The sequence below is a fragment of the Bolinopsis microptera genome, chromosome 1 (assembly GCF_026151205.1).
Source record: "Bolinopsis microptera isolate Bmic1 chromosome 1, MBARI_Bmic_1.0, whole genome shotgun sequence".
Lineage (NCBI taxonomy): Eukaryota > Metazoa > Ctenophora > Tentaculata > Lobata > Bolinopsidae > Bolinopsis > Bolinopsis microptera.
In genome coordinates, this window is record NC_087072.1 from 11,992,328 (window position 1) to 12,015,254 (window position 22,927).

The 22,927-nt window shown below is 39.3% G+C and overlaps 2 protein-coding genes across 6 annotated transcripts in view; one reads left to right on the forward strand and one right to left on the reverse strand.

The window, feature by feature from the left end:
* Positions 1-37: 37 nt before the first annotated feature.
* LOC134822146 (IgGFc-binding protein-like) lies at positions 38-13,219 on the reverse strand. The gene is made up of 30 exons (XM_063833056.1): positions 12,972-13,219; positions 12,568-12,732; positions 12,275-12,416; positions 11,953-12,086; positions 11,696-11,827; positions 10,812-10,981; positions 10,537-10,588; positions 10,135-10,291; positions 9,742-9,961; positions 9,354-9,638; positions 9,056-9,161; positions 8,109-8,255; positions 7,652-7,983; positions 7,389-7,484; positions 7,078-7,245; positions 6,518-6,646; positions 5,980-6,111; positions 5,649-5,799; positions 5,426-5,520; positions 5,230-5,326; positions 4,982-5,103; positions 3,811-4,033; positions 3,461-3,562; positions 2,457-2,642; positions 2,087-2,289; positions 1,739-1,915; positions 1,448-1,637; positions 907-1,089; positions 518-730; positions 38-382 (listed from the first exon to the last, which is right to left on the reverse strand). The coding sequence occupies exons 1-30, from the start codon at positions 13,105-13,107 to the stop codon at positions 234-236; spliced, it is 4,794 nt and encodes a 1,597-aa protein (XP_063689126.1). The 5' UTR covers positions 13,108-13,219; the 3' UTR covers positions 38-233.
* Positions 13,219-22,927, forward strand: part of LOC134822157 (uncharacterized) — a 29,085-nt gene continuing 19,376 nt past the window's right edge. Inside the window, exons 1-5 of one of the 5 annotated variants that reach the window (XM_063833083.1) lie at positions 13,219-13,394; positions 17,501-17,634; positions 17,936-18,040; positions 18,174-18,293; positions 18,686-18,946. In XM_063833083.1, the coding sequence (XP_063689153.1) occupies positions 17,526-17,634; positions 17,936-18,040; positions 18,174-18,293; positions 18,686-18,946 (595 nt within the window). In that variant the 5' untranslated portion in view covers positions 13,219-13,394; positions 17,501-17,525. Of the gene's footprint in view, positions 13,395-15,192; positions 15,306-17,238; positions 17,380-17,500; positions 17,635-17,935; positions 18,041-18,173; positions 18,294-18,685; positions 18,947-22,927 lie in introns of those variants that run through there. The other 4 variants (XM_063833091.1, XM_063833075.1, XM_063833066.1 and 1 more) reach the window with 4 other exon arrangements.

The window sequence follows — 22,927 nt, forward strand, 5'->3', positions numbered from 1 at the left end:
TCTTTAATTTTTGGAAAAATCAAGTAAAACAAATTCATTATTGAATGCGATTCGAATGAAATACAGAATATGATAGGAGACAAGAAAAATGCCATCTTAGGACACGAGGAGGATCAGGACTCCTCAGACTACATTAAATCAATTCATTTTATAACGTCCTCAATAAAGTATTGAATTGTAGTTTTGAAAATAGTCTAAAACATATCAATCTGTATCAGTTCCTCCTGAGATCTCTATCCTACTATAGATATGGTCGCTTCTCCTATCTTAGTTCCTGCAGCGTTCTTGCCTCTGCAGAGGACCTTGGTTGGTTTGCCACCTGTTTTAACGCCGTTCACGTAGAATGAGATAGTGCCAGACTTCTTCTTGTACTTGGGAGCATCTGAATTTTACAATAATTAGTTTTACAGTAATCAAAGACAAGAAAATAATATAATCTTCGCTTACACTAGGAATCTGTGCAAAAATTCTTTCAAATTATAAAAACTTGGTTATAAAAACAATAGACAGTGTTTACCTGATATAAGCTCTTGAGAATCATCGTCGTTAACGAAGAAGAACTTGATGTCTGAGGCCTGTGTGAAGGAAGTATCCTCTGTTTGACACATCAGGTTAACTTTTCCTTTCCTCACTGCAGTTTGAGGGGTCCTGAAGTCTACTAGCTGGATTGTAGTACAGTCAGGAAGCTGGTCTATTGTTCCGTCCTGCTGACACGTCCCTGTCGGCTCTCCTGCAATATTAGCCCTCTGTTTAGCACTACAGTTATCATTACCTCCAGGCTCCAGGATTTGAACAACAGCCCTCTTTAGAAATCAATAAACGCTTGAATAAGTTGTACTTATAAGTTAACTGACGAAATAAATAGAAAATACCGATTGATCCACAAGTAAACCAAAAAAGAAATACCTGACATGAGATAGTCATCATCACAAAGATAACTAACAGTGCCTCCTATCTCCACCTCGTCAGGGGACACCATACCATTCTCAGGAGCAATAGCTGAGCAGGAGGTTGCTTTCTCCGCTGTCTGGACACTGATCACCACCGACATCTTCCTGTAGTTCTTCCTAGCCTCGCACTTGTACAGACCTGGTTAGTGAGGACGGTTTTAGAGTGGGCTGGTTTTAGAGTGAGGCTGGTTTTAGAGTGAGGCTGGTGTTAGAGTGAGGCTGGTTTTAGAGTGAGGCGGGTTTTAGATTGAGGCGGGTTTTAGAGTGGGCTGGTTTTAGAGTGGGCTGGTTTTAGAGTGGGCTGGTTTTAGAGTGAGGCTGGTTTTAGAGTGGGCTGGTTTTAGAGTGGGCTGGTTTTAGAGTGGGCTGGTTTTAGAGTGGGCTGGTTTTAGAGTGAGGCTGGTTTTAGAGTGAGGCTGGATGGTATTGGACACATATAACAGTGTGTTTAAATGTTCATTAATTCTTAACTTCTTGATTGCTAGTTATCATCTTACCGTCGTTCTCCTCGGTGATGCCTACAAGAGTGTACTTCAATTTAGGACTAGTCTTGAGGGCTTCCTTTTCAATTAATTCCCAATTCTCCCCGTTATCTCCGGAGTAGAACCAATCCACCTTGAACGGTTTGACGGCAGAATGGCATTGGAGTTCAAGGTCGGTGTATTGGGGAACGTCTACATACTCAGCCTAGGGTGTTTGGATTAGTTTTGAGTTTCTTTCAATTACCTGCTCTGTCCAAAGCCACTCTGTGATACAGGTACGGCAGGGGGGGGGGGGGCACCAATTACCTGCTCTGTCCAGAGCCACTCTGTGATACAGGTACGGCAGCAGTCGTCCTCGTTCTCGTAGACAGCCTGCTGCTGCTTGTTACACTTGGGACATCTGACTGGGATACACAACAGCTCTCCTTCTTGTTGGCATTGGCAGTCCTGGCACGTGTTCTTGTCTTCCCACACTGCACCAACCTGAGGATAACAAGATCAGAAAAGTTTACTTTAGAGGAACTTGTGTGATATTTGATAGGTGTAAAACTGTACCTCGGCAGTATATGTTGCTTCTGCTCGGCACATGGACTGGTAATTGAAATAATGCGAGTCTTTACAAATCAGTTAGTACAAAATCTACCACAGACTTACTTCATAAAACTGTCCATTAGCTTCACATTGACACTCTTGAGCTATGACACAAGTACCGTTCTGAAGGTAGGTGTCCTTAGGACAGAAGCAGCCCTCGTTACACTGCCCCTCCAGCTTGCCACAGTCAGGGGTCTTGTTGGTACAGGTTGCTGGACAGTAGCTGCCGCAGGAGTCGTAGCTCAGAGGCTCTTCACAAGGTAGTGCTGTGGACGGTGGTGGGTTTGGAATCTTCGGAGTTAACATAAGCCTGTCTCTCTGTCTATGTTAATGTCATTACCAATTACCATCAGTCAAAATTGCTAACTACTATTTTCTAGGTCAGTGTCGTGGTTGAATATTCTAAATTCCGTGTTTCTAATTTCTAACTCACGGCAGTACGAAGCGTGGTCCCTCCAATCAGCGAGAGAGGTGACACCAGCCTCCTGGCACTCCTTAACAAACTGTTTCAGAGCATGGCACCCACACGCCTCGTCCAGACAGGAGCAGGTGTCGTATTTACAGTTGTGTAGAGCGGCTTCTAGGTCTACAACCTCGTGACACGCGTCGAATGGTGCGCCTGTGGGGAAATGCTAATTGTGGGGAGGCGGCTACATTTACAATTGTGGGGAGGCGGTTACATTTACAATTGTGGGGAGGCGGCTGCATTTACAATTATGGGGAGGCGGCTACATTTACAATTATGGAGAGGCGGTTACATTTACAATTGTGGGGAGGCGGCTACATTTACAATTGTGGGGAGGCGGCTACATTTACAATTGTGGGGAGGCGGCTACATTTACAATTGTGGGGAGGCGGTTACATTTACAATTGTGGGGAGGCGGTTACATATTTTACAATTGTGGGGAGGCGGCTACATTTACAATTGTGGGGAGGCGGCTACATTTACAATTGTGGGGAGGCGGTTACATTTACAATTGTGGGGAGGCGGCTACATTTACAATTGTGGGGAGGCGGCTACATTTACAATTGTGGGGAGGCGGCTACATTTACAATTGTGGGGAGGCGGCTACATTTACAATTGTGGGGAGGCGGTTACATTTACAATTGTGGGGAGGCGGCTACATTTACAATTGTGGGGAGGCGGCTACATTTACAATTGTGGGGATGGCGGCTACATTTGCAATTGTGGGGAGGCGGCTACATTTGAAATTATGGGGAGGCGGCTACATTTACAATTGTGGGGAGGCGGCTACATTTACAATTGTGGGGAGGCGGCTACATTTACAATTGTGGGGAGGCGGCTACATTTACAATTGTGGGGAGGCGGCTACATTTACTCATTTAGTTCTATCCCGCTTATAAAATATGTATAAATTAATTCTATTCAGGTTGTTTGATTAATGACGTAAGTGCAAATGTGAGAATTTAACTAACTTTTGAGAATATCGCAAGCCTTATCAGCGATAGGTTGAGCGTGAGGGAAGAAAGTATCGTCACAGGGGTGCTCATGTTCAGGCTCCTCTTCACAAACCTCCGCTGTAATTACAGGATATTAGTTGTTAGTTAGGTTAGTTTACGGTTAATTTCAAGGGTTCAATCAATATATTAATAACTTAATTTGTATCAATAACTTAACATGTATCACTATATATAATAAACTAACTTATATCAATAAACTAATAATTCCCGGCTGTTTTAAACGGGAAAATCAAGTAGTAAAATAGTTGCTAAATTGTTATTTTAGCACTAGAAAGTTAGATGAAGGAGCACTACTTAGGACCTACCTCCCTCCACGTGTTTCCAAGACCAGCCGAACTGGTCGAGAGAGTCCTCAACTTGTCCATCTTTACGGGTCTGGTCGTTATCACTGTCATCATCCCAAGTACCACAGAGTCCTGAAGTGGCCTGGAAGTACTTGCCGTGGATAGTGGAGGAGACCGTACTGTTACCGTCCCAGGTCACTGTTACAGCTTCCAGACCATTTCCTAGTCCCACCGACAACACCACCTGTAGAATAATGGGGGTTACTGCCAGTCTTATCATCATACCTCAATACCTGATCTTATCATCATACCTCAATTATACCTGATCTTATCATCATACCTCAATACCTGATCTTATCATCATACCTCAATACCTGATCTTATCATCATACCTCAATACCTGATCTTATCATCATACCTCAATACCTGATCTTATCACCATACCTCAATACCTGATCTTATCACCATACCTCAATACCTGATCTTATCACCATACCTCAATACCTGATTTTATCATCATACCTCAATACCTGATCTTATCATCATACTTCAATACCTGATCTTATCATCATACCTCAATACCTGATCTTATCACCATACCTCAATACCTGATCTTATCATCATATCTCCATACCTGATCTTATCATCATATCTCCATACCTGATCTTATCATCATACCTCAATACCTGATCTTATCATCATACCTCAATACCTGATCTTATCATCATACCTCAATACCTGATCTTATCATCATACCTCAATACCTGATCTTATCATCATACCTCAATACCTGATCTTATCATCATACCTTAATACCTGATCTTATCATCATATCTCCATACCTGATCTTATCATCATATCTCCATACCTGATCTTATCATCATACCTCAATACCTGATCTTATCATCATACCTCAATACCTGATCTTATCATCATACCTCAATACCTGATATTATCATCATACCTCAATACCTGATCTTATCATCATACCTCAATACCTGATCTTATCATCATACCTCAATACCTGATATTATCATCATACCTCCATACCTGATCTTATCATCATACCTCAATACCTGATCTTATCATCATACCTCAATACCTGATCTTATCATCATACCTCAATACCTGATCTTTCAGTCATCAACTTGTTTTATATTATTTATAAGGTAAGACAGCTATTTCCACTTACGCTGCTTCCAGCTCTGGTGATTGAGACTGACTCTTCTGTTCTCCAAGCTTTGTTGTAAGGTAGGTTCACATCTTCATCATTTACTGTCACTTTTCCTTCTGGCCCCATGTAGATGTCCATTGCTGGAAAACGAATTGTTAATTTTTATTGTTATCATGTCTTAGATATATACAATGATATATTAAATATAACATTTATACACAATACAATAATATATATAATATACAATAAGTGTTGACTGAGCTTACTTTTGAATATTATCTCGACAGCATCGTTCCAAGCTACAGCTTTGTTATCGTTCCTGTGAACATTTGTTCCGATCACTTGGAAGTCTGATGTTTTCACCTGAAAATGGTTCCTTGTTTACACCAGTCATATCATCATAGAATAACAACACAATAATTTATGATAATGAATTCTCTTCACTGATTACTGAGTACTGACCAATGTAAAGCGACAGTTTCCTCCTTGGAAGTCGTGTCGGTATCCATCGAAACTCTTGTAATGAGGGTCTCCTGTTACTTGACACGTACCCGGCTCTAGAAAGAGGAGTAAGTAAGTAAGTAAGATTTAGGAGGAGTAAGTAAGATATCCAGCTTACAGTTACAGTACTCTATTCTCTAACCCAGGCACAATTAAAGGGAATAACAACAGCAAATAAACCAACCTCTGGAACAGTGTTTTTCACAGCTCGCATCATAGTAGATCTCCTCTCCCTCCTCGCACGTGATGTCCTGCTCGGCGCACGTGCAAACTATCTCTCCTTGTAGAGTGCACGTGCACTCCTGGTACTCTCCTTCCTTCCACTCCTCTCCTTCCTGTCACATGGACAATCAGACAATAGTAAAGATACTAAACAAACATCTATATCAGCAGGTTACATTTTCCAGTGAAATAGATAAAGGTTACATGTTCGTATTCTTGTAAATAAATGTGTGTAAGATATATACATACAGTCAACAGTGTGCTGCTCCTTTGTAAAATATACTATTACTTACAGTGTACTGTTCCTCGTTGTCAGTTTGGCAGATAGCCAGAACCATCAACTCCACCTCTGCACAATCAGTAGCCTCCTCTTTAGTTACACAACATGTGTACATTCCCTCATCCATATCATCTGCGTCGCAAACCTGCAGAGTAAAAAGTAATTACACAGTGCTTATATCTAGTGTCACAAACCTAGTTATAAGCACTGTGTGCTTATATCTAGGTATATAAACCTAGATATAAGCACTCATGCTCATTTAGTCTCAAGACTAAATTTTTCGGCGACTCATTTTAAATCAGAGTCTGCTTTAAAATTAGTCGCCGAAAATTGTAGTCTTGAGACTAAATGAGCATGAAATTTGGTTTACAACAATTTTAGTCAAAAGTTTGACTAAATATGTGGTAGACTAAATTTGTCGTTCTTAAGGTATAGTTAGGTTATATATAGCAAGTAATCAGAGGAAGTGATGTAACAGTAAACAGAGGGACAATATATATTAAATGTGGCAACTAGTCCGCCCAGTTCGAATAATTCAACCTGGGACATACCTCGATTGTTTTCCCGCCATTTTTCTTGGTGTACTTCTCACTGTTGAAATCTATCTCTTTGTCAGTCAGTCCTTTAGTCCACACGAAATCATCAAATGAAAGATCGAAGTCACTGTTGACGACTTTCACCTGAAGAGTAGACATTGGTATGTGTATATTGAGGTATATGGAGGCAAATTGATATTAATTTACCGTGATGTTACTTTGACAAGCTAGAAAGGTTTCTTTTTAAAAGAAGACTATTACTTACAGACATAGTCTGGCAATATAACATTACTTACAGACATAGTCTGACAATATAACATTACTTACAGACATAGTCTGACAATATAACATTACTTACAGACATAGTCTGACAATATAACATTACTTACAGACATAGTCTGACAATATAACATTACTTACAGACATAGTCTGACAATATAACATTAATTACAGACATAGTCTGACAATATAACATTACTTACAGACATAATCTGACAATACAACATTACTTACAGACATAGTCTGACAATATAACGTTACTTACAGACATAGTCTGACAATATAACATTACTTACAGACATAGTCTGACAATCCCCTTCCTTTACAACTCTGGGGGACTCCCCATCAATGTCTATAATATCCACAGTGAACTGGTTGACGATCAGCTCGAATCTACACTCCCCTACAACTCCATTGTACATAACTTCAGCAACGTAGTCGTTAGCATCCGCTAGTTTTATCGGCTGACGGAGGTTGCACATTAATTAATATTTTGAGATATCCTGATAATGTGATAATAGGACAATTTCAAAGTAGCTTAGATTTTAGAAATTCTGTTGCTTTACGAGACAAAATAATTGATTAATTGGTTTGTGGGAATGTATACCTTCCTGATGGTCAGAGTAAGGTGGTCTTTATGGAAGTGGAAGTTGTCCGGTATGTTATCCTCTGTAAGGATTCCGTCTCCGTTCTTCCATGTGATCTGTAAAGGAGGAAATATGTTTTTGTTGCCTTTATAGAAATGAGATTTAAATAACACTCATGAACGTTATTGATTCACACAATTATACACATATACACATATACCCTCAACATTGTAACGAGATGACGTGCAGTATACAGTATACAGCTAATGTAGAAGTGACTTACATCATCTGGAGACACAAGAACCCACTCGTGTAGCTGACACTGCAGTGTAACAGGTCCCTCTCCCTCTGTCACCTCGAACACTTCCTCTGTCTCCCAGACCCAGTCCGCCAGACACACGGGACAGCAGATCCCTGATTTGCTGACTGGCACGTGACCTTCCGGACAGGTGGGGCAGGTCAGGGGGCTACATTCTATTATACCTCCATCCTGACACGTGCATGTTTCACATTGTATTGTGTCGTTAAAGCTGTCCCCGTTATCAATGATGGTACCCTCGTGGAGACACTGACAATCAGAAGATTCTATACACTTCCCATCTTGTAGCACCGTGCCTGACAAAGAAGAAATAGAAAATTATAATAGAAATTAATAATTCTAAACTATAAGGTAACAGTTGAGCCTCACTATACATTTGTCACCTGTGTTTATTTCATGAGTCTCAGAACTAGCTAAGTACCTGGGGGACAGTAGCATCCCTCAACACAAGTATCCTTGCAATCCTCCGGACTTGGGTCTTCACAGGTCGGGTAACATCCTCGGCCACAGTCGTCGTAAACAAAACTCTCTTCGCAGTCCAAGGGACAAAAACTGTTCGACCTCCATCCTGTACAATGGGAACTTAATGGTAAACGCTAATAACCGCTGATAACCTCTAATAACCGCTGATAACCGCTGATAACCGCTAATAACCGCTGATAACCGCTGATAACCGCTAATAACTTCTAATAACCGCTAATAACCGCTAATAACCGCTAATAACCGCTGATAACCGCTGATAACCGCTAATAACCGCTGATAACCTCTAATAACCGCTGATAACCGCTGATAACCGCTAATAACCGCTGATAACCGCTGATAACCGCTGATAACCGCTGATAACCGCTAATAACTTCTAATAACCGCTAATAACCGCTAATAACCGCTAATAACCGCTAATAACCGCTGATAACCGCTGATAACCGCTAATAACCGCTGATAACCGCTGATAACCGCTGATAACCGCTGATAACCGCTAATAACTTCTAATAACCGCTAATAACCGCTAATAACCGCTAATAACCGCTAATAACCGCTAATAACCGCTGATAACCGCTGATAACCGCTAATAACCTCTAATAACCGCTGATAACCGCTGATAACCGCTAATAACCTCTAATAACCGCTGATAACCGCTGATAACCGCTAATAACTTCTAATAACCGCTAATAACCGCTAATAACCGCTGATAACCGCTGATAACCGCTAATAACCGCTAATAACCGCTAATAACCGCTAATAACCACTAATAACCGCTGATAACCGCTTAAATAGTATCAGCATTCAGCAATGTCTGAAATGAGCAGCTTCCTACCCGGTATAATAAATATCGTGTGTTACTTAAGTTAATAAAGGGTGTTTTCTTACCCATAACAGGGTATCCGGCAGCTTGACAGGCGGCAGCATAGGCACCAGCATTATTACACACGTTATCATCGTTAGTGGGGTCTGTACACACATCATACATACATCCCTGCAACAGCGGTTAGTGTTAAAGCTGGAATAATAATACTAAATATAATCATTAGCCTTTTTGAAACCTAAAATATTTTTTTAGGGGCGCCAACAAATTTCAGCGGGACGCCAAATGGTAAGCCTTTAAACTTTCGTGGAGTGTGTTTTCCCAACTGAATCATTTCCCAATATTAGCAGACTATGGCTGTACCTTGAAGTACTCAGTAACATCAATAGGACAGGATCGGAAGGGTTCCTGCTTGTATCTGGAACAATACTGCTCCGCCAAGTTCCTCTGTTCCCTGGACACCTCATCACAAGGCTCTGGCGGTGTGGGCGGGTTCGGACACCCGTCATTATTGGACACCCTCCAAGCTTCTGCCATCGAGTTAGCATTCCCTACATTGTTTCCATCCCTGTCCTGGAAGTCGTTTCCAGCGTTACCGTCCCAGAGTCCGCACAAACACTGTGTCTTCTCGTAGTAAGTTCCGTGGATCTAGAGGAATTCCAATTGTTAAATTTGTATGTTGGGAGTATTTGGTATCAGATATTGAAGAACTAAAGGATATCGCAAGAGAAGATGACATTATTAAACTTACCCAAAGACTAATGTATCCTCTTTGGGACGTCAACTCCATCATCTTTTGGTCCTCGATATAAATCTTGCAGTTGGAACCGGTAGGGCAGTAGATGTAGTCTCCAGCTTTAGAGTATTTCTTAAAAGGAGTAGCCACAGCACGTGGGGCCTGTCCATCAGGGGTCAGGCTGAGTCCTCCCCTCATCTCGATCAGATCACCATCAAACAAGATTTGAGAATACCTGGTCAAACAAATTGTTAGGTTTTTGAAAGATCTAATGATGTACTTGAGTACTTGTAGAGTGCAAACATGTTGTGGGTAATACTTAGGAATTTTGCGTATTTTGATCATTGTGGTAGATGTGGTTCTAATAGGTAATGGTATGTAAGCAGATGTGTGGTATTTTATACTTACTCGTGAACAGAGACACTTCCTGCTCGATAGTTTTTCTCCCTGACCTCCCAATCTATTGTTTTAGCGAAACAGTAAGTACAATATCCCATGAAGTCGAATGGGCGACCATCAAACGATCTGTAATGTGGATCTCCAGAGGCTGAACAAGTTGCAGATGCTGAAAAATAGAATACAATTAATTGTATATTCTACACACGTTATAGGTGTAATAGGTATAATAACTTGACATAATGTTTAAATTCAAGATGAGAATTTGATAATGATAACGTGCCGAACTGCAGAACAAATTAAGTTTCATTTTATGAAAACCAGATAGAAGTAGAAATAAGAAAGCGAAACTAACGAGGCACACAACTACATAGAAGATAAGAATGTGTAAGTGAAAGTGGAAGTGAAACTAACGAGGCACGCAACGAGCGCAGCAGTCATGTCGACCTGTAGCTGGTACCATACCCTGAAATAACCTTCTTTAGTTTGGGTTCAAACTATTACTAATAGTTAAGTATTAACATAAATTGGGCCACTACGAATGTGGCTTGCACTGTGAGTTCAGATACAACAAAGTATTAAAAACGGGTAGAAACTTGAAACAAAACTCAGACTTTAAAGCTTGGGCATACAACAACAAGCTTGCTAGGTTGCTTGCTAGGTTACTTGCTAGTTGCTAGGTTACTGACCCCCGAACAAGAAAGTCCTTGTTCCTCAGCAGATTTGCACCCACATCTGATCTGGCCGTAGAGCTGACACTTGCAAGAACTGCACTCGTCCTGCCCCGGAGTCTGGTAGTCCCCTAAAGGTTTCACTGATATCGTCTCTCCATCATCATTTCGGTAGACACAGTTAATTTCTGAAGGTAATATTCTTGGTAGGCTACATGGTTATCTGTAGAGTTTTGAAATTGTTGCTTTGTTTTCCACTTATCTCATGCGGATTACGGTTCCACTATTACATGGTAAATGTCATGTAATCTCAATGGGTGCCGATTGAGAACTTTGATCTCTACAAGTTAAGCTGACCTCAGCCTCCATTGTAAGTTAGCACAATTGGAGACTATGCGGGGAGATCACAAGAGGCCCCCGGTAAATTGTAGCCCGTTTGATTGTAGAGTACGCTGTATTGAACACAACACATTCTATACTGTAAGCGCGAGGGCTCTGGTTAGAGCAAACTAAGATTTAGGAACCAAGTACCGGACACCGGTTGAGGGGTGTGGCAGCTGGAAACGGTCGAATATCAATCTATTTACCTGTTTGCCAGACCGGAACCGGGTGGCAAACAGGAGAATTAATATTTTACTGAAAAATGTCGAAACTTCTGATAGCTGTACTGGTTTAACTAAGGTAAGAAAATTAAAAAAGCACTACCAGTATCCAAATAAAATTTTCAAAGAATACGGTTGATACCCTGTACTGCGGCCGATCTCCTTCTAAACCAGACCGGAACCGTAATCCGAACATTAAAGCCGGATATACGGGCAGATCCTATAAAACTCACCGTGGCAGACCGGAACCGTAATCCGAACATTAAAGCCGGATATACGGGCAGATCCTATAAAACTCACCGTGGCAAACCTCCAGGTTCCTAACGCTCATCTTGGCTTCCATGTTGTTTCTCATGGCTGTAGCAACCTTGTTCACCGCGGGGAAGTAAGGACGAAAGGTTGTAGCCTTGGCTCCATTGACGTACAGCTCTCCTGAAAAAGTTTACATATTGCAATTACTTAACTTTCATTGAATAATAAACGAGCTTGTGAGCTTGTTGTAACAAGTAAATTGAAATCCCAAATTCCGCAGAGAAATATATGATTTTGAACGTTACCTTTGCCCTTCTCGACGCTGATGGCTACATTGAACTCGTTTTTAGTTGGAACCAGACACTCTCCAAAGTCTCTTCCGAACAGCAGCCCATTCTCAACATAACCGATCTCCCAGCAGTGATCTTTAGCGTGGGGTCTGCGATATTAATATTACTATTACTACTACTAATACTAATACATAACCTATCTCCCAGCAGTGATTTGAATTGAAGTGAAGACTCTATATTGAAGTGAAGACTCTATATTGAAGTGAAGACTCTATATTGAATGTTCAGAATCAATCATTATAATCTGGTGTGTTAACTGTAATAAAGCTAAACTAACCTGACGTATGCAATGTCGTAGTTCTTGGTGTCGATCATATTGAATGCCAATCCCAGGAAGCCGTAGCTTTTGGAGTATTTCCCAAGATCTAACATTTTGAGGTCGGCTTTTGCCACGTACGTCTTTGACTTCCCGAAAGTTCCTGGACAATGTACAATTAAAGATTCAGCTTGAGAGGTGCATTTCAGTTACAGAACTGTCCCAATCGTACAATCTCTGGGCTTCGCATAGTCACATCTAGAAATTAACAATATTTATAAGCGAAGAATATAAAACTGTAAAATAATAATCACCTTGTTTAGCAGCACCGTAGGTAGGGCTAGACACACAGAAGTCCATGTTCTTGATATCGGACACTGCCTCCTGACTGTAACTCCCATCATCCTCGTCTACCCTCCGCAAACAACCCGCCGTCTCAAACTTCTGGAACTCCGAGAAACAAGACAGTGCATCTCCACCTGGGTGGGCGTGGTCAGTGTCAAGTTGACGGACGGAGAGCATTATTGGAAATATAACTCAAACTGTGATACACGTCCAGTGTTCACCCTTCATTTCTATACGTTATTTACATGGCTCCCTCTCCCAACTCATTCCTGATATGCCTAATGCCTAATGACCTATTGCCTATATAATGCATATATCTATCATGCTCGGTTTTATTGGACAACACTGAATACAGGACTTTCGCCAGACTCACCTATTTCATCAGCTGACGCAAATACTTTAAAACTCAGACAAACAAAAATAAACGATCGGGTTAAAAACATGGCACCCGTGTTATTCCCAGTAAACAAATTAAAAAAAACAAGTTGAAGTAATGACCAGGTGTACATGAGCAACTTGAAGACCGTCACCTCACAGAGAGATGGGCCCACTCCCAGACAACTCACTCCCGGCCCTTCATCTTGATGATGATCGAATTAGTTGAGGTCAGTTTTAAAGTTGAGTAAGACAAAAGAACGTGTTTGTTTTCAGGCTCGAGCTACAGAGCTCACGTGACTAAGCGAAAAGCTTATTATTGGTAGATATGATAACCTGACACAGAGAATGGTACACTGGGTCTCATGGAATAGAGTGCCTTAGCTTCACATCTACCTTCACATCCAGCTTCACATCCAGCGTCAGTTATCAATCTTTAAACTTTAAACTTCAAGTTTGGGATTTATAAATAAAGGTAATTTGTGAAAACTTAGCGTTACATTCAGACTTCATTTATTTTAATAATATAATACGGTTCTAGAATGAAATTTCTATGAAACAGGAAAACGTGCATTAATAAAAAATAGGCCGGACCTAGAATCAGAATGGTCTGCAGCTGCCTGCCTCTGGCAACCCTGAAGGAGGTTGTCGGAGTTGTCTATGTGGAGATGATGGAGGCTAAGTGGCAAGTGAAATGAGGGGGAATGAGTAGACGCTCAAGTGCCAAGTGGACAATGACCAGAGATGATCACAAACTGCAGTAGGCAGTGATAAAGGGAGTGCGACAAGTCATCTTTAAACTGCGGACAGCGAGAAAGGGAGTGCGACAAGTCACCTTTAAACTGCAGTATAGGGTTGCAATTATCGGTACAAAATTTTGTATCGTGATAATCGATATTTTTTTCAAAATTATCGTGATAATATCGGTTATCGGCGATAAATTTGGCAATATAATTGAAGTAATATTTGTATGCACTCTGCATACTTGAATTATGCTCCTATGCTACGTTACATTGTAACAACATCATTATATAGTTACGAAATGACATAACAATGTAGCAATTATCATTAATTGAATTTGATTTTCAAAAATGAAACATCGAGTCATGACAAATCTTTAATAACATTAATACTGGTAAAATTCGAACTTCGAAGATAGAAATCAAAAACTTTGCAAAAGCATTATCTTGTGCTGATTGCTTTGTTAAAGAATCAATTGCAATATTGCCCTTTTATTTAACATGAACATTGAACAAGCCAATATTTCATGAACAAAAATGTTTTTAAAGACTTATTGCTTCTAGCAAACATTTTTTAAAAGAAATCAGCATATATGCACGACGTATTTCTTTGATAGTGTCAGTTTCCTGCCTGTTAGCTGCGATCAGACCTATCTCCCGAGCAAGGGTATCTGTCCTTGCAACCGCAGTCGAATCGCTACCCTTATGAAGGTTTGATAATTCTTCAGCGGGATAGAATTGGAATATGGCATCTGAAATTGTGAGAGTCGCCTTTGAGTCCTGAGGGCCAATCGTCGAACTACTTGCGAAGCTCAATCGCTTTTTGTCTCTTTCTGCTGGTGCAGAGACTTAGAATTTAGTATCAAGGTTGACTTTGTGATCATTCTGTATTCTTGTCCTACATCTTCATCTAGAATACCGGGGTCCGAGTAGAACTTTACCAGCGATACGAAATGAAGGTTCTTTCTATTGACATATCGTGTACGTAGCATATCAAGAAGAGTTCGAGAAAGTGGCGAGTTAATCTCAGATCTCTTCTAGCTTGCTGTCAATAAACAAAATAATCACTTTTTGGGGAATTATCGCCGATAATATCGGTTGGCAACCCTAATCTTGATAGCTTTGAGCAACTAAAGTTCGTGGCTTTCAAGTGTCACCATATTACTACACTAGTGAATTTTATAAATGCATAAGGTAAAACCTACAGGAGGACATGACAATTAGGGTTAAGTTTGACCCAATTTCTCGAGCTAACTAGGTTCTACCATGTGTCAGGAGCCGTTAAGACGCTTAATGTAAAGAGTCCACCCCGGGTTTGACCAGGTGACATTTAGATCCACCGCTGTAGTATCAGTTGTAATCTATCATACGTTCAATAATAAGTGTTCTACAGTGACCTGTTCTTAGTTGCCTGTTTATCGTTTTATAAAACTTGTATCGTTTTTATAGTTGACAATTCCATTTTTAATCAATCTTCAGTCAGGACTTTAAACCAGGGGAAGCAATCCATAATTGGCATCTGTACGGCAAATATAAAGTGGTGTGAAGTACACAGTACACACGTTCATCAAGTTATTCTGTTATACACACTTGTAAGTTTCTTCGTTAACAATAGCATCGCGATGCAAAGGAGAATATTTCAACTAATGTTAAGGTTTGCTGAGACCTATTGACGGGGCACGTTTTACATTTTCTTATTGTCCTGCTGGTTTATTGACCAGCCTCATAGAGCTAGCTCCGTGAGCCTGGTCAGCATACCTACAATTTATTGCATATTTTTTACACGCTAACCTAACCAGCTGATGGGCATATTGATTATCATGACATAAATGTTATTTATAATGAATCTGGTTACTACATTAAAACCCCAATTTACCGTGGAATTTTGACGGGTCACAGTTCAAATTTGAGTGAGCCAGGCTGTCAGTAGCTGTCTAGGACTAGGAGCTAGTCGGCTCGTAAATGTAAAAACTGCCGGATATTACCGGTGCTGGGGTTTCTCATAATGATCATAGTTCCATACATCTGTAGCTATTCCCACGATAGAAATCCTATCTTGATTCACGGCCGTGATGAATGGATTTCCAGTAGGATTTCCAGTAGAAGTGGATTTCCAGTAGATTTCATTCGAAGTCGAATCACTTCGGGCTTATTTTAATAGCTTTGAGCTATTGTAAACCAATTGCTCCTCTTCTCACTAACTATCGGACGATTTACCTACTAAAGTTCGTGGTTTTCGAGTGTCACTATACTACTATACTAATGAACGTTATAAATCAGAGATCCTGGTGGAACCTACAGGTGGACATGACAAGGATTAAGTTTCACCCATTTTCCCGAGCTAACTGTCAATAAACTAAATAATCACTTTTGCTTGAGCGAACATGCTGTCTCTTTTACACAAAAACTCAGTTACATGTTTTTACTTTTTAGGCTAACTTAGTCTCTCCTGCATCCAGTTTTAGATTGCCTAGCTCCAAGTCATCTAAAATTCCGTGCACTGTATCAGATATCCGGTCATATCTCACCAACATTCAACATACTGCACAGCGAGCTCCAACGGGTTTTGTAGTCTCGGTGCAGTCTGAGTTCCTTTCCGTGCTTCAACAAACAACAATAACTACGTCGTACCATACAACCATGCAGTGAGAAAGGAAGGCAGTGAGAAAGGAAGGCAGTGAGAAAGAGAGGCAGTGAGAAAGGGAGCGCGATGGCAACAGCTATCTCCGTATTTTCTTCAATTGTGTTGCAACAGAGTTTGAAGCTAAGCACCAACTTGTGGTTTGCCTAACTTGCTTATCTATTGCTCAATTGTCTTAGGGATATGTAAGAAATAAAGATAGCGCCGTGCTAGATAGTTTCAGTCAAAACAGCGAAATTTTAGTCGCGGAAAGCTGAAAATGTCCTATTAGGACATTTTCAAAAATTTCATTGCATCAAAGGTTTCTCCGGATATACAGCTTCCAGTAACTTGATGGCGACTTGAGTCACTCTCACCGACCTGGTGACCTCATTGATGAGACGGCAGAAAGGCTTCTTTTCAAAAAGCTTCAAAAATCTCTTCTTCTATTCTGATGATTTTCCGTTTATCAAAGCTTTTTTTGGGAATAAAACTTTCAGTGCCTCAATCGTGTCTTGTGCCATGGTCAGCGACCTTGCTAGATGGTCATTAAAAAAAATTTAATCAAAACAGTGAAGTTTGGGTCGTGGAAAGTTTAAATCTGAAAATTTCCACCGGTATATATTACGTAGGTATTAAAAACATGTCTGGCCGTATGCCAGTACGTATAGTACGACCTTAACCTTATCAGTTTATGGATGAACTGGTTTCCGTGTAGATTAAATATGTTATATATAATATAAATTGAAACTGGAGCTCAAAAAGTGCTAACTTGAATATAAGGGGATTTTTAACCTACATAGGTGATGAGTTTGTGCATATTGATGGTAAATTTTGGATTTACATTATAAAATTACCAAATTACCACACTGCGATAAAACATAATTTGATTATTTCTCTAATAAAGCAGTTATCAAGGAACAGGTCCTTCAGTTTATCTGAAGAACTGTATTTTTATCTAACAGTGGTCCACAGACGTGTTTTTCAAAACTCAGCACTGACAACTGTGCTGTACTTGTGCTTTGGCCTCGTTGCAAAAAAGTGCAGTGAGTATATTATATTAAGATTCTACAGCGGGTCCCCAATAATAATAACATTATTTTAAATTTTGTAATCAAACATTATCTTAAATTTCGTAATCAAATTAAAACCTATTATATTTTGCAGGTCAGATAACGGAGTGCTGATAAGGATGAAGGGACATTACTCACTTCTTTATGACTCATGTTTCAAGATGTTGTTGCTAGTTTTATTAACCGTCGTACTCACGGTAAAGCCCAGCCATGCTGATTCGGACACAGGTTAGTAAATGTTTGTATGAAATTGTAGGTGGGCGTGTGTATAACACGTGGGCGTGTGTATTTGACACGTGGGCGTGTGTATAACACGTGGGCGTGTGTATAACACGTGGGCGTGTGTATTTGACACGGACAGAAATCCTAAAAATCCGATAATATCGAGTTTTCTGGAATTCGTTTTATACTTTTATACAGTAAAAATGTAAATATAATCAAGTCCAATGATAGAAATTGCAATTGGACATCGAAAATACTAATAAAACTAGGAATCGGTGTGCCAGGTAATGGAAATATTTACTTCCAGGAACTTGGAGCAAGAACGCTGGTAAATATCTGAGCGGCTACAGCGCAGGAACCGCCAAATACGACAGTCTTCTGGAGGCTCAGAGCGAATGTCTCAAACGATCCGGTCAGTTTAAACTTGCAGTTAATTTGATGATAAATTAGAAAATTAATTGGTTATCTTGCAAAATTTAATATACAAAAGATATACAGAATCTCTGGTAAAATATCAATTCACCTTAAATGCCACCTTCTACTAGATTGTGGAGGTATCACATACGAGACCATATCCAAAAAGTTCACTCTTCGAAGAGGAGTCAACCTCAAGGACAGTCCCTCCAGTGAAATCTCCTGGATGGCTATCTCAAGTGATGATGAAGGTAACCAATTATTTCTAGCGCTAGATAGCTCTATACCAAAAATCAGTCCTCACTTCTTGAGTTCTTTATACTCACTTCTTTATGACTCATGTTTCAAGATTTTGGTGCTACTTTTATTAACCGAAAACCGTCGAACCCACGGTAAAGCACAGCCATACTGATTCCGACACAGGTTGGTTATTTCGTTATGAATTCATGAATTGAAAGATTAAAAATGATGAATTTGAAAGTTATATCTAACGATTAGTTAATGATCATACTGAAAGTAGCGGTCAAACTCAGTTCAAATTCAACCATTCAGCTCCCTTACGTTTATCAATGAACAATTAAGGTTTTTCTAATATTGACCCGGAGCTAGAGACTAGACAGCGATAAGACTGACGTTACCTCAGGTACTCTGACACTGGGACGTCACTACACATCCCGGCAATCAGGAGATGCCACTTTGGCAATTGCTGGTGCTACAGAGGATCTAGCACAGAGAGGATTCGACAACACTGTATCTCGGTATAAAATCGACGGAAACGAAGTATGGGAGTTCTATGATGAACCTAACTTTGAGGGTCTTCTGTTTACTGCTAAAGGGCCTATTGATTGGACTTGGGTTGATAGCAGATACAATGATATGGTCTCATCTGTTAGACAAGTCAGCGGTGAGTGGTGTTTAAACCTTGTTGATGTGTTATGTGGTGTTTAAACCTTGTTGATGTGTTATGTGGTGTTTAAACCTTGTTGATGTGTTATGTGGTGTTTAAACCTTGTTGATGTGTTATGTGGTGTTTAAACCTTGTTGATGTGTTATGTGGTGTTTAAACATTGTTGATGTGTTATGTGGTGTTTAAACCTTGTTGATGTGTTATGTGGTGTTTAAACCTTGTTGATGTGTTATGTGGTGTTTAAACCTTGTTGATGTGTTATGTGGTGGTTAAACCTTGTTGATGTGTTATGTGGTGTTTAAACCTTGTTGATGTGTTATGTGGTGTTTAAACCTTGTTGATGTGTTATGTGGTGTTTAAACCTTGTTGATGTGTTATGTGGTGTTTAAACCTTGTTGATGTGTTATGTGGTGTTTAAACCTTGTTCATATGTTATGTGTTGTTTAAACTTTGTTCATGTGTTATGTGGTGTTTAAACCTTGTTGATGTGTTATGTGGTGTTTAAACCTTGTTGATGTGTTATGTGGTGTTTAAACCTTGTTGATGTGTTATGTGTTGTTTAAACCTTGTTGATGTGTTATGTGGTGTTTAAACCTTGTTGATGTGTTATGTGGTGTTTAAACCTTGTTCATGTGTTATGTGGTGTTTAAACCTTGTTGATGTGTTATGTGGTGTTTAAACCTTGTTCATATGTTATGTGTTGTTTAAACTTTGTTCATGTGTTATGTGTTGTTTAAACCTTGTTCATGTGTTATGTGGTGTTTAAACCTTGTTGATGTGTTATGTGGTGTTTAAACCTTGTTGATGCGTTATGTGGTGTTTAAACCTTGTTGATGCGTTATGTGGTGTTTAAACCTTGTTGATGTGTTATGTGGTGTTTAAACCTTGTTGATGTGTTATGTGGTGTTTAAACCTTGTTGATGGGTTATGAGGTGTTTAAACCTTGTTGATTTGTTATGTGGTGTTTAAACCTTGTTGATGTGTTATGTGGTGTTTAAACCTTGTTCATGTGTTATGTGGTGTTTAAACCTTGTTGATGTGTTATGTGGTGTTTAAACCTTGTTGATGTGTTATGTGGTGTTTAAACCTTGTTGATGTGTTATGTGGTGTTAAACCTTGTTGATGTGGTATGTGTTATGTGGTGTTTAAACCTTGTTGATGTGTTATGTGGTGTTTAAACCTTGTTGATGTGTTATGTGGTGTTTAAACCTTGTTGATTTGTTATGTGGTGTTTAAACCTTGTTGATGTGTTATGTGGTGTTTAAACCTTGTTGATGTGTTATGTGGTGTTTAAACCTTGTTGATGTGTTATGTGGTGTTTAAACCTTGTTGATGTGTTATGTGGTGTTTAAACCTTGTTGATGTGTTATGTGGTGTTTAAACCTTGTTGATGTGTTATGTGGTGTTTAAACCTTGTTGATGTGTTATGTGGTGTTTAAACCTTGTTGATGTGTTATGTGGTGTTTAAACCTTGTTGATGTGTTATGTGGTGTTTAAACCTTGTTGATGTGTTATGTGGTGTTTAAACCTTGTTGATGTGTTATGTGGTGTTTAAACCTTGTTGATGTGTTATGTGGTGTTTAAACCTTGTTGATGTGTTATGTGGTGTTTAAACCTTGTTGATGTGTTATGTGGTGTTTAAACCTTGTTGATGTGTTATGTGGTGTTTAAACCTTGTTGATGTGTTATGTGGTGTTTAAACCTTGTTGATGTGTTATGTGGTGTTTAAACCTTGTTGATGTGTTATGTGGTGTTTAAACCTTGTTGATGTGTTATGTGGTGTTTAAACCTTGTTGATGTGTTATGTGGTGTTTAAACCTTGTTGATGTGTTATGTGGTGTTTAAACCTTGTTGATGTGTTATGTGGTGTTTAAACCTTGTTGATGTGTTATGTGGTGTTTAAACCTTGTTGATGTGTTATGTGGTGTTTAAACCTTGTTGATGTGTTATGTGGTGTTTAAACCTTGTTGATGTGTTATGTGGTGTTTAAACCTTGTTGATGTGTTATGTGGTGTTTAAACCTTGTTGATGTGTTATGTGGTGTTTAAACCTTGTTGATGTGTTATGTGGTGTTTAAACCTTGTTGATGTGTTATGTGGTGTTTAAACCTTGTTGATGTGTTATGTGGTGTTTAAACCTTGTTGATGTGTTATGTGGTGTTTAAACCTTGTTGATGTGTTATGTGGTGTTTAAACCTTGTTGATGTGTTATGTGGTGTTTAAACCTTGTTGATGTGTTATGTGGTGTTTAAACCTTGTTGATGTGTTATGTGGTGTTTAAACCTTGTTGATGTGTTATGTGGTGTTTAAACCTTGTTGATGTGTTATGTGGTGTTTAAACCTTGTTGATGTGTTATGTGGTGTTTAAACCTTGTTGATGTGTTATGTGGTGTTTAAACCTTGTTGATGTGTTATGTGGTGTTTAAACCTTGTTGATGTGTTATGTGGTGTTTAAACCTTGTTGATGTGTTATGTGGTGTTTAAACCTTGTTGATGTGTTATGTGGTGTTTAAACCTTGTTGATGTGTTATGTGGTGTTTAAACCTTGTTGATGTGTTATGTGGTGTTTAAACCTTGTTGATGTGTTATGTGGTGTTTAAACCTTGTTGATGTGTTATGTGGTGTTTAAACCTTGTTGATGTGTTATGTGGTGTTTAAACCTTGTTGATGTGTTATGTGGTGTTTAAACCTTGTTGATGTGTTATGTGGTGTTTAAACCTTGTTGATGTGTTATGTGGTGTTTAAACCTTGTTGATGTGTTATGTGGTGTTTAAACCTTGTTGATGTGTTATGTGGTGTTTAAACCTTGTTGATGTGTTATGTGGTGTTTAAACCTTGTTGATGTGTTATGTGGTGTTTAAACCTTGTTGATGTGTTATGTGGTGTTTAAACCTTGTTGATGTGTTATGTGGTGTTTAAACCTTGTTGATGTGTTATGTGGTGTTTAAACCTTGTTGATGTGTTATGTGGTGTTTAAACCTTGTTGATGTGTTATGTGGTGTTTAAACCTTGTTGATGTGTTATGTGGTGTTTAAACCTTGTTGATGTGTTATGTGGTGTTTAAACCTTGTTGATGTGTTATGTGGTGTTTAAACCTTGTTGATGTGTTATGTGGTGTTTAAACCTTGTTGATGTGTTATGTGGTGTTTAAACCTTGTTGATGTGTTATGTGGTGTTTAAACCTTGTTGATGTGTTATGTGGTGTTTAAACCTTGTTGATGTGTTATGTGGTGTTTAAACCTTGTTGATGTGTTATGTGGTGTTTAAACCTTGTTGATGTGTTATGTGGTGTTTAAACCTTGTTGATGTGTTATGTGGTGTTTAAACCTTGTTGATGTGTTATGTGGTGTTTAAACCTTGTTGATGTGTTATGTGGTGTTTAAACCTTGTTGATGTGTTATGTGGTGTTTAAACCTTGTTGATGTGTTATGTGGTGTTTAAACCTTGTTGATGTGTTATGTGGTGTTTAAACCTTGTTGATGTGTTATGTGGTGTTTAAACCTTGTTGATGTGTTATGTGGTGTTTAAACCTTGTTGATGTGTTATGTGGTGTTTAAACCTTGTTGATGTGTTATGTGGTGTTTAAACCTTGTTGATGTGTTATGTGGTGTTTAAACCTTGTTGATGTGTTATGTGGTGTTTAAACCTTGTTGATGTGTTATGTGGTGTTTAAACCTTGTTGATGTGTTATGTGGTGTTTAAACCTTGTTGATGTGTTATGTGGTGTTTAAACCTTGTTGATGTGTTATGTGGTGTTTAAACCTTGTTGATGTGTTATGTGGTGTTTAAACCTTGTTGATGTGTTATGTGGTGTTTAAACCTTGTTGATGTGTTATGTGGTGTTTAAACCTTGTTGATGTGTTATGTGGTGTTTAAACCTTGTTGATGTGTTATGTGGTGTTTAAACCTTGTTGATGTGTTATGTGGTGTTTAAACCTTGTTGATGTGTTATGTGGTGTTTAAACCTTGTTGATGTGTT